We start from the raw sequence: 13,429 nt of genomic DNA, 5'->3' as shown, positions 1-13,429 counted from the left end.
GGAAATGGGGGTGGGATTGGCACTGGATATAAGATACGAGGAGTGAGACATTCAGCCACAGGGGGAAGTTAGCTCTGAAGGAGCGGCCATTCGGGAGATGTAACACGTTTGAATCGTTCTGGTTTCTGTCGATCTCCTACAATTGGGAGCTATTTATAATCTCCAAGGATTACCGGCTTCTGAGACAGATGCATTCTGGGTATGTCTAACTTTCTCGTTGGGCGAAGGCTGGCCTGTTAATCTGTGCCTCAATTTATACAGGAGGCATGGACGTTTTAATCAGTGCCTTGGGTCATTTCGGCCAGGTATCTTCTCCGAGTACAGGTCAGTAATATGGAATAAGAAGGTTTATTGCAGTCATGGATCTCAAAAGAGGATTAAAAGCACCAAGGGAAATTAGTGAGATTGGAGGGGCAAATCTCTACAACCGTCAGTCTGCGTGTCTCCAAACGAACTTAATTAACAATATGAATTTTACTTTATTGTTGAAATGGGAGTTGCCTTGAGAGAGTTAACTCTCTTAGCAATATATATATATATATATATATATATATATATATATATATATATATATATATATATATATGACAAAATCCACAAAGGAAAGTGAAACAATGGAGTGCTGCAAGCCCTTTCGACATTAGTCCTTTACTTAGCGGACTGAAGAAATATAAAAATAAGTTTTACAAAGAAGGCGTGTATAAATGTGTACCTGGAATCCAACACAATTAAAGAATTAGCAGACATACCAAAACAGGGTTGAGTGTTTAAGAGGTTTTTCAGAGGATTAGGCTCAACGGCTCAAAAACGGGTACAGGGCAATTAAAAGATTATACAGAGAATGTGACTGACCACTAACGTATCATATGTTTTAAAAAGCACAACTCAATCATTCACATTTTTGGTAAACAAAAATATTTTTACAAGGTGAACATATTTAACAAAGAAATATAAATTAAACATACGAATACATAGAAACTATAATTAAGATAACTAATTTTTAATTAAGTCAGTGATTTTATCTTTTATGTCATTCCTGAAACTTTTGCTTATACGGGGGTTCTGATAATACATGCCAGGGCTAAGATTAATATTACAACTGGAAGTGAGCTGTATAATAGCGGATTCCAAAAGATCTCTTGGAGAGATTTTGTTTGATCTGGAAATCACTGAACTTTCAGTCCAGTTCATCCTGTGAGAGTTTTCACTTAAATGAATGAATATAGCAATGGATGTTTGTCCAGTTTTGACAGAGGGCTTATGTTGCTTAATCCTTACATCTAAATCCTTGCTGGATTGGCCGATATAAACAGAGGGACAGTCCATACATGGAATTTTATATATTATGTTGTTGTTGTTTTCCTTAGGGCTATTTTTTATCAACACTCCTTTTAGTGTGTTTTGAGAGGAAAAAACATGGTTGACATTAAAAGATTTTAACAATGATTTTATGTTTTCAAAACAACTAAAATAAGGCAAGCTAAGAATGTTCTTAGGGGTTTCTTCTCCATGTTACTTCCACAATAAAACTTACTGTGAGTTTTATTATAGCAAATATCTATTATATGTGAAGGATAACATAAATCTGTCCCTATTTTTCTTAGGTATTCGACTTCTTGATCCAAATACTGGGGACTGACAATGTGCAATTCTCCTAAAAACAGAAGAGAAAATGGATATTTTGATATTAAGGCGATGGCCTGAATAAAAATGGACATAAGTTAAGTTGTTGGTTGGTTTCCGGTAAACAATGAATTTGCATTGAAATGGTTCTCTACTTAAAACATCTAAGAAAAGGCGGCAATTGTCTTTTTCTAATTCTAAAGCAAACTTAATGGATGGTACCTGGTTATTTAAATTAGAGAGTAAATCATTTACATCAATATCGGCAGGCAAAACAGCTAAAATATTGTCAACATATCTATACCACTTTAAAGGAGTGCAAATGATAATATATTTATATTTATTCAGTCTGCTAAGAAAAGGACTAACGTCGAAAGGCCTTGCAGCACTCCATAAACTTCTTTGTTAATTAGCGCTGATTAGCACGTATAGCTGTGGCTTCCAGTAGAAATGTTTAAGCCATGGTTGACATCTCATCGACTTCCAGTATCACAGCTTTCTGTAGATGATGGAGCTTAAAGAATAAAACGGATAAGATAGTGAACAAAAGCACATGTCATGCTTGCAGCTTTAGAGTATTCAAAAATCATTGTACAGACAGATACAGTTTGCAGAATAAGAAAACTGCAGCGTGAAAGTACAAAATGCATCTTCAGTGAGAAAACCAACAGGAGCAGCACTCTCCTCACGAAAGATTTTATATACAATTGATTCCATTTCAATGTAGTTCCAAGTTTTTCTTTTCCAAACACGACGTCTGTCAAATATGGATCTAGGGTTAAAAACTTAAACGATTGTATCTTGCTTATATCACGCATAGTGACTATCTTGTTTGGATGTTCGACTAATATCATGAACTCACACAAAAGCACAAACTTTTATTATATATATATATATATATATATATATATATATATATATATATATATATATATATATATATATATATATATATATATATATATATATATGTGTGTGTGTGTGTGTGTGTGTGTGTGTGTGTGTGTGTGTGTGTGTGTTATTCGTACAATATGGCCACTAGCCATTATTACACCAGCAAAGATTAAGCAATGTTTTCAGGTTCCTAAGCCTTGCTACTAAGTATTTAGTACCATAATTCATGTTAATGGCTTAGAAATGTTTTATGTGTAACACTAGTCATAATGTCGCAATATAGGGCCAGAAATATGTATTAATGATATATTGCGAAAGTAACACTAGCCCAACTAAACCTGAAAAAAAGGACATTGTCGCCTACTACAAATATGGAAGAACTAATCAATGTTACCATTTTAGGTCTCAAAGCATACTTAGCATTATCAGTTAACGATAAGTTAAAAGCCCCATTACCTTCACAGACAAAATTGGATGGCGCATAACTGTTTGATTTTTGCCTTTCTGCCTGTCTGCTTGTTTATCCACAAAATATTTTCTACAGTTTTCAAAGAGTTTCAAAGAAATTTTGAGGCTATGGAGTTTATAGGCAAATAAGAATTAATCAGATTCTGAAGTGTTTTTGAATGTGGATGAGCACCAGCATTTTCTAAAGGGCACTTGAGTAGATGGATATGAACCTAAAATGTTATTTTTTACTCTTCATCTTTATCAGTCAAAATTAACATTAAGCACGAAACCAACATCTTTTATAAAATGCAAAGGCTATCAGCCTTATGTGTAATACTGCTCGGTGACAACGGGAAAATCATTCGAAAAAAGAGGCAAAGAGCAAAGACTTGATTGAAATAACCAGTTTCAGTAAAATAAAACAAAAAAAGTTTTTGCGTGTTTGCCAGCTGAAAGAATGAAGAAACACCCTAACAATAATTCAATTCCTAGGTTTCATGCTTTAGATTTCATACTTCTGACTGTTCAGACATGAGGCAGAAAATATTTCTACATAGAGATTTGAAGGTATATTAAAAAAACTGTTATACTTTCTTTTTGTTCAATATATTGTATTTACTTTTATCCAAGGGATATCGGAATCTCATCTCTGTGGATATTAAACGAGTTCAGCTCTTGTAAGTTTAGGTTGGAGGTATTTTAGGATCTGCTCCTAGAAATATTGATGAGATATTCTGCTCAGTATACATTCGTCCAAAGAAGCTTGCATTAAATCGAGTTGTTATACCTTCAGATTAGCTTTCTCTGAAAAATCACTACGATGTTTGCCTCTTACCGTGTGATTAAAGCTTTTACTTAATAGACGAAGAAATGAATGAATGAATAATTTTTACTAGATAATAATTCCAATTACACAAAAACACACACACACACACACACATATATATATATATATATATATATATATATATATATATATATATATATATATATATATATATATATATATATATATATATATATATATATATATATATATATATATATATATATATATATATATATGATTATCTTTACTATAACACTACAGTATAATATGAAGATAAAAGGCCTATATAAAATACTATTTGAAAGTTTGAAACCATATTTTCAGGCACTTCCTTCTGTGCCCCTGTTCACTGGTCAAATGAACAGGGGCACAGAAGGAACTGCCTGAAATATATGGTTGCAAATGTTCAAATAGTGTTTTATGGGCCTTTTATCTTCATATATATATATATATATATATATATATATATATATATATATATATATATATATATATATATATATATATATATATATATATATATATATATATATATATATATATATATATATATATATATATATATATATATATATATATATATATATATATATATATATATATATATATATATATATATATATATATATTTATATATATATATATATATATATATATATATATATATATATATATATATATATATATATATATATATATATATATATATATATATATATATGCTTATATGTCACTAAATAGCGTGTGACAATACATTTAGCCAAGGACACAGGAAAAACAAAAAGGAGTACCAAGCGCAAGTGTGTTCTTTCAACGCATTTTTGGGGTACATTGTACCTGGAAAATGTGTTGAAAGAACACGAATGCGCTTGGTACTCCTTTTTTATTTTAAAGGAGTACCAAGGGCTCTCGTGCTCTTTCAACAGATTTTCGAGGTACAATGTACCTCAAAAATGTGTTGAAAGAACACGAATGCGCTTGGTGCTCCTTTATTTTTCCTGTGGCCTTGGCTAAAATATATATATATATATATATATATATATATATATATATATATATATATATATATATATATATATATATATATATATATATATATATATATATATATATATATATAGATAGATAGATAGATAGATAGATAGATAGGTAGATAGATACATATATATATGTGTGTGCGTGTGTGTATGTATGGATACACATGTGTGTGTGTTTTGTATCTTACCCGTCATTAAGTCTTAACCTAACATGAATAATGACCATGTACATCATAGACGAGAAAAATTCACGTTTTGAAAAATGCAAACTAAAAGACTATTCAATATAGTTTTCTAATTTTGCGTAACAAAACCGAACTCTTTAGCTTTCAAGGGCCCCTTCTATTTTAGAAGCCTTTAAAATCCTAAATGACTTCATACTTTTATGCATTGATTAATTCCTTAACCGGAGCCCACAAAATTTAATGTTGAGCACCGGATTTAACTTCATTGCAAAAGAAATTATTCAACTTTATATGTAAGCTGAAAAGCATCTTGATTAAAAAGTTCTTGTATTTTATATATTTCAAACAATAGTGGCCTAAAATATTTTAAATTAAAATTTGAACATAACCGTTTTACTTAAAAAAAAAAAATCAGACCACATTAGTCATATGAGACAGACAGGCAAAGAGAGTGTGTGAGAGGCGGATGGGTTACCAATGACAGAAATTGGTCACGATGACAAATTTCACATCATCCTCAGGTCACACTATTCACAACTCTTAGGTCTCGACTGTTTTTCTCTTTGTCATTCATTATGAAGTTAGATTACTACTACAATACCCATAGGTATTACCGAGATCATTAAAAAAACAGACGAAAAAAGCAGGGGAAGAACAACTAAAAACATGCAATAGCCAGACTTTCATTACCCCATGTACGTAAATATTGTGAAGGCGTAGGTACTTTTACTACCAGGTACTCTTTTATTAGTCGTTGTGACTTCTCTGCTAATTAATATTCTTTTACTCCTAGCTGGAAAATAATAATAATAAGGTTTCTCATTAGAAAAATTCAATAGCAACTACTGCTGAATTAGGGAGCTACACAGGTCCTCACAGGCTGAAGTGGTAAATAAAACTCCAAGACTACTGAATAAACCTTGCTCTTGAAAAAAAAACTCAACCACTCTCTCCTAAAATGTATTAGGAAATTATGACACAGGCCTGCCAGTTCGCGTACCCATGCATGCATTTGGCATTTATTATTAGTAATAATACAATATTGTTTCTTTAGCTTTAGTACAAAATTACCAAAAGATGAAAATGACACATACACAACAACCAGCACGAGGAAAATAAGCTCTCAGAGTTTCTCTCACACAATACTTCTTCGTTGATTAGTATGCCTTCATGACAATAAGCTGTGAAAATAAAACATTACAATGAAGCCAACTAAAGCATCAAATTGGGCCATCTTCCAAGAAAACATGGAAATATATTACTACGCGTATTTTGGAAGTCTCTGGGGTCTTATGCGGAACAGCACTATCTAATTACGCATTACAGGGTGAATGAGGCATGTAAGCCTCTTTATTGAGAAATGAAAGATCAAATCTTCTCCTCACTATTAATAAAATCACGCGTAAGTTGCCAATTTACAGAATGTTAATGCCGGTATACTGGACAGTCAACTTGAGCGTTTTTTCTGTGGGAGATAAAAGTGTCCAACTAGAAAAGATATTTATTACGCCCTCCAAGAGGGCGTATTATATATATCAACTTACCTCGAAGAAGTGCCTCGGTAGCGTTGGTCAACTTCAAGCCGAGAGGAGCATTTTTCCTCATTCTCTCTGTCTCTCTCTCTCCCTCTTTTTCAAAAACAAAGCTACTAACTAATCTAGGAAAAATAGTAAATTCAAGTATTTAAAAACACAGTTTATTCATAAGTCTAACGCGGAAAAATGAAATTAAATTAAATTAAATAAAATGGTGTAATGGGTGATAAAAGCAACACCAATGTTGACTAAGTCTCCACAACATATAAGTCAGATATGTCTAACATGACCAAAGTCATGACTACTGTCAAAGTTCCCTTTAACTTGTGACCTCTAGTGATACATATGAGGAACCAAAAAAAAAGGTAAGTTATAAAACAGGCACAGAAAAAAATAGTTGTGGGATTTTTCCCACGTTACTGATTCAAAGAAACAACACATCAGATCAATGCAAGAAATAAAATGGCACATGGAAAGCAAAACCGAAATATTAAAACAACACAAATGGCATAAAATAAAAAAATGGAGATGAAAAGAAATATCCAAAGCATAAGCCATCTGTAAAAAGAACAGTACAGGTTAAACACAAGGAAAATGATAAAGTCCGATTGGCCTTTGAAAATCAAAGACTTGGCTTACCTCACTGGCAGCTCGACAGCGCCCCAACAAAACCAGGTCTTCACAACAAGCGATTAGCACCCGAATAATTAATCTGTACTCAAAATGTAAAAGTTACACTTCCTTTGTTCCGCCCATCGGAGCGAACTTGTGAACAAACTTTCGTCCGGAACGTGTCCGCCAACGACTTCCGTTACGGGGAGGTTCCATGACGTAGTTGGGGGGCATTGTTCAAGGAGTCATGCGTCAGCTGGACCCCTCGAGTGGAGAATGTTCTCTGTCTCCACGGGCAGCAAAGCTAACCATCAGACTTCGTAAACACTGACTCGCGTTTTCACTCGCCAAGAATATCTTCAAGCCAACAAAATGCTTAATTACACAAAAGGTTAACATGGTGTATATTATACTATAATGTTCTATACCTAATGCTATATATATATGTGTGTGTGTGTGTGTGTGTGTGTATATATATATATATATATATATATATATATATATATATATATATATATATATATATATATATATATATATATATATATATATATATATATATATATATATGAATATGTATATATATATATATATATATATATATATATATATATATATATATATATATATATATATATATCTATATATATATATATATATATATATATATATATATATATATATATATATATATATATATATATATATATATATAATACTGTCCCATTTATGACGTGAGGCTAAATATCAATTATTGTGTTTATGGAGCCCAAAAGACATAAGAGGAAGCATCAGAAGGAAGGAACATGGATGTAATGTAAAGAATAATGAAAAAAGCAACTGAATTAAATCTCTCTCTCTCTCTCTCTCTCTCTCTCTCTCTCTCTCTCTCTCTCTCTCTCTCTCTCTCTCTCTCTCCTAATTAATCTTCCTCATCTTTATGCACAACACGTCCTTTGGTTTTATTGATAATGTTTATCTTCTTAAAATTTCTTTGTTCCGAACGGAGCAATAAAATAAAAAAAAAGGTTGCAATTGAACACCTTTGTGTGGTACAATTTATTCGTTTTTAATCTTTTATCATTAAGAATATTTTAATATGGAACTATCAGCGATGCATTTTAGCGAATTCATCTGATTAAAGGCTTATTCTGAGCTATAAACAGGTAAATTGCCAAAACCTTATTTTTTAATTGATAAATTATCTCCTAATAGTGAAGAAGTTATATTTAGCAGTAACGAAATTAATATTTTCCAAATTAATTTATGCGGCAATATCCACAATTTTCCAAAGGCATTTTCATTTGTTGTGAGCCATTGCTTTGCCAAAATACAATATGAATTTTGGGAACCAGTAAATAAGCAATTCCAGATGCAGCATTAATCTGTATATTTACTGATTTTATGGTAAATATATTTGACATTAGAAAATTTTACATGATGGCAGTCTACCTTTGTCTTCCGTGCTCCTGGTTCCTTATCACTCAAGAAATTTTGCTTGATAAAGATAGATTCGTAACTTAAATTTTCTTCGGACTTCAGCTGTTTAATACTAGTCTTTATAGCGGAAGAAAATTCTGTAAATTCCAAAAAAACAGTAAAATAAATTTCATGGCATTTGAAATGATAGTGTTGCATTAGTGTTATATTAATTCCGTATGGACAAGTCAACAGATCATTTATTTATTTTATTAGATATCCGCTACCGAATAATATCACAAACCAAGAATTAATAGTTTTAAAATAAAAATGTAAACTGCAAAAGAAAGTACCAAGAAAATCACATAAATAATTGACACATTAGGCATATATTAGCACCAAAATATTCACATTATGAAATATTATGCCTGACTCTGCCTTCAAGCAAAGGAGCTCCAGCCAAAGACGGCAGATGGTTGGGTATTGCACAATGTTCGATCGAGCCTCCTCGTTGCTACACCACAGCCGACTTGGGTATCACTGAACGCAGAAGATACCCAAAGCACAACGCTCAAAACATGAATGAGAGAGAGAGTTCCAAAGAAAATAAATTATTTTGTTCACGTGTTCATCGGAGAAACCAAGTTTCATCGAAAAATTAGTTCAGTATGATGATTCTTTTGGATCTTGCTGTAATTTATCATTGCATTGAAGAGTTGAAAAGGGCTGGCGTCCAAGTATTCCTCTCACGAATGAGGAAAAATTCATACTCATTTGCCACTGTGTTTTTCTAATATCTCTTCTGTTAGGAATAAAAACAGAACCATTTGCAATTTAAGGTAGATATTCACTATTACCAAGAATGTGTTAATCAATGCTGAGAGGATGAAGCGACGCGTAGTGAGTTTTACCTGATTGCGAAATAACCTTCACATAAGAGAACTGATTCACGCAATTAAAATGTAAATCCTCCGTATAAAATTCTGATGCTAATTTTAATTATCATAAAACTGAAAAGCACCAGTTTTACAGTCATTTTTATGTACAAAGAATAGGCAAAAAAATTATCTGCTATCTGAACTGAAATATTTGTAGTGCTGATTTTTAAATCACGATATTACGGAGTTGATAAATATTTATTAATGTAGAATTTTAAAAGACAAAGGGTATTCGAAACTCTGTTTTAAGAGATATAAAAAAATCTGTTCCCTACTTTATATTACCCTACTTTATATCGTAAAAATAAAAAAAAATTAAAGAAAAAAGTAGCAGGTAGTTCAGAGAAATTCAATTGTACCCACGCCAATTCATATTTCATCGGTAACACTTTTCTAACAAAATCCAAATGGTCTACATGAAACTTGCAAATGCCTCGGGTATATACCAAGTCTTCCCAACAAAATTTCTTTTGGAATTGGAGAACTGAAATATGTTTCAAGAAAATTTAATTCTACAACATTTCGGCTTTAAAGTTGTTCCCTAATATATTTTTTATTTCAGCAATTTTGAGATTATTTCAATACGTTCATATTTAAACTAATGAAACTTCCTTTGTCATGACTTAGAGAAAATACGTACATACTCACTGACAGAGGGAAACATAGAGGAAGGAGAGGAGTGAATGTGTCCATGTATTTTACGCATTGTTCTCTATGGAAGTAAATGCGGAGAGATAGGCTTCGGAGCAAATTCACCTCAGAAACAAGAGAAGCAAAGAGAAGATGTTGTCTGAAGAAAAGCCAGCGCCTAGTGTATGGACTTATTCCTTTGCAGATGAGAGGCAGAACTGACGATGCATGAGCGGTACGGGTCAGTACTATAAAGTTTGAGAATGACTTAAAGTAACTGATGAAGATCCTAGGATGGCAACTGAGAGACTGAATAATAGTAAGACCTTAAGAGTTGAGTAGATTGAAAGTCAGATGCTGTGACAAGATTATCACACACTGTTAACCACTGTAATAAAATTATCCTTTAAAAAATCAGACTAGTGAGAAATATGAGGAAAGTAGAAGCTGAGGCGAAATAAAGCTTTGTGTCCAGGAATAACCTTTCTGATAGCAAGGTGAAGTGTGACTGAGGGATTGATTTAGGCGAGTAAGAAACTTCTGGAAGAAAGATAAGCTCCAAATAATGCGTGAGAGGATAAAAAGGAAAAGAGAAGGGGAAGAGGAGGGGATCATGTAAAAAGGAAAAGAGAAGGGGAAGAGGAGGGAAGAGGAATGGGAAAGGAGGAGGGGGAGGAAGAAGGGGAAGGGGAATGTGTGTGTTTCCTTTCTAGCAAACCAAAAAAGACAAGCTGGAATCCTAGCAAGAGCAGATACACTGATTTAAAACTGAAATCCATATTATTCTGTGTTTGTGGCTTAATATTTGTGAGTGTAAATAAATTGCATGTGTACAATACACACAACTAATTGGTACAAACTCACACTTACAAACACAAGCACTATATATACATATATATATATATATATATATATATATATATATATATATATATATATATATATATATATATATATACACATACACACACAAGTAGGCGTGGATTGATACTGCAGCTTGCATTGCAATTGCGGAAAAAGCATCTCTAAATGTTGCCATCAATAATATCCAAAAAATTCAATAAAAAAACAATGAAATTAGCTGTGAACTCTCACCAACGCCTTTCCTTTCCAATGAATCAAAACTTGGTGGGATGCAATGTGCAGGGCCTAAGCATCACCCTTTCAGGTCCCTATACTTGCATAAAAACTGGGCCCCTCGGCCTCTCGCACGCCTCCCCTAGCCCTGGGAGCCTCACACCATACCTCCATCCCAGGCATCACACAATTTAAGTGTCTAACTGCAGGCTTAGATTAAATATAAGGAATATAGCCAGCTCGATTAGTAAGTGGAAGTACCAAAAACATAGTTGATCATCAGTTATTAAAAAAATAAATAAATAATAATAATAATAATAATAATAATAATAATAATAATAATAATAATAATAATAACTCCTGGGCCACCGTCATCTCATGCAAAAAATCGGCTGGAAGACATTGACTAATTGGCAAGTAGAGCCCACCCACGCTCTGATCAAATGCCACCCACCAGACAATAAGAACTCCAGCTATCCAAGTCTTGACGGGAAACGTTTGTTGTGTGTATTATGGTCCGGATTTCAGTGCTTCCGTGATGTCTAAGGTGAAGCATCCCCCTTTTGCTATGGTCTTGAGGGGTGGTTCGGGTATCACGGAGTGTCGTCCCCTATTGTCTTACCACCTAAGGAGACTGTTACAAAGGAGAGCTACCTCTTGCTGAACGAGCACCTCGAGGAAGCTTTTGAGAAGACGAAGACAGAAATTTTTCAACACCTCCAAGTTAGTGAAGGGTGGCTTTCTGATTGTGGCATTAATTTCATGGAAGATTGGCCTGGAAAATCCCCAGACCTTAACCCTATTGAAAATTTGTGGGCCATGCTAAAGCAGAAGATTAAGAGCGTCGACACCTCGACGATTGAGCTTCTGACCGCAGCCCTTCATACAACGTGGGAGGAGGTCGCAGCTGACAGGCTTCAGAACCTCGCCGACTCCATCCCAGAAAGGTTAAAGAGGTGAAGAGGAGCAAAGGGCATCCCTCCAAGTATTAATTCCTTGGAGAGGAGATGCGTTGGTGAATATTCACAGTTAATTTCATTGATTTTTATTGAATAGTTTGGGTGTTATTGATGGCAACATTTAGAGATGCCTTTTTCTGCAAATGGAATGCAAGCTGGGAAATATCAATCCACGCCTACCTTTATACATGTATATCTATATATATATATATATATATATATATATATATATATATATATATATATATATATATATATATATATATATTCTATTGAAGTCAAAAGAATTATTTGCAGAGACTATCTTTTTATTTAGATTTGAATCAATCTATACTTCTTGTTTTTCTCTTCGGCCAAGCTTCTCAGGAATAAGGGAAAAATTAAAATTTCTTTACATTTATTTAACAAGTAAATGAAAAGTTACGTGGATAATTTTTCCCTATCCCTCAGAAGCTTACCTGAAGAGAAAATGAAGAAATATAGACTATTTCAAATTCTAAATAAAAAGATAGCCTTTACAAATAATGCCATTGACTTCAATAGAAATTGCAGATAGTTTTATATATATATATATATATATATATATATATATATATATATATATATATATATATATATATATATATATATATATATATATATATATATATGTGTGTGTGTGTGTGTGTGTGTGTGTGTGTGTGTGTGTGTGTGTGTGTGTGTTTGTGTATAGCTTAGCATGGTGGCATAGCACTGGGGTCGATTTCCTTGAAACTACGATTTCAGAGTATTGTCCATACATTGAAAATAAATAAACGTACTTCCTTTATTTTATATCGTTATTACAATGTAAAATATAAAGATATTTGATTGAGTATATGGCAATTGGAGTTCCGCAGGTCTGATCGAGTCTCGGTTTGGCTTAATCCGGCCTTTGACTGTTTTCTACAGGTTGACAATCGAACCCAATCTGTGGGCAGGCTCTTGATGTTTCCTATGAAAAGGGTGAAGCGCTTGTAAATCCAAAGGTATTTTTCCACAGAATGAAAGCAATCCGTACAACCGGCGTTATTGTTTCATCAGTTGCAGTTGCTTTTGTTTCGGAGAACATTCGTCGACTTGGTTTGGGCTTGTTTGTAAACATGGGCCGTAATATTTGATGTGCTTTCATACGTGGATGGATGAATTGTAAGATTTTCACTTACATATTTTCTTTTTGAAGAAATGAGTAAAGATAGGGTTTCATTTTATATTTGTCTAGG

The 13,429-nt window shown here is 32.9% G+C and overlaps 1 protein-coding gene across 1 annotated transcript; it reads left to right on the top strand.

The window, feature by feature from the left end:
* The first annotated feature begins 359 nt into the window (after positions 1-359).
* LOC136842123 (uncharacterized) lies at positions 360-12,189 on the top strand. The gene is made up of 2 exons (XM_067109492.1): positions 360-429; positions 11,777-12,189. The coding sequence occupies exons 1-2, from the start codon at positions 360-362 to the stop codon at positions 12,187-12,189; spliced, it is 483 nt and encodes a 160-aa protein (XP_066965593.1).
* The last annotated feature ends 1,240 nt before the right edge of the window (positions 12,190-13,429 follow it).

The sequence above is a fragment of the Macrobrachium rosenbergii genome, chromosome 2 (genome assembly GCF_040412425.1).
Source record: "Macrobrachium rosenbergii isolate ZJJX-2024 chromosome 2, ASM4041242v1, whole genome shotgun sequence".
NCBI lineage: Eukaryota > Metazoa > Arthropoda > Malacostraca > Decapoda > Palaemonidae > Macrobrachium > Macrobrachium rosenbergii.
The sequence above is the reverse complement of the archived record's forward strand: the minus strand, read 5'-3'. Positions and strand labels throughout refer to the sequence as shown.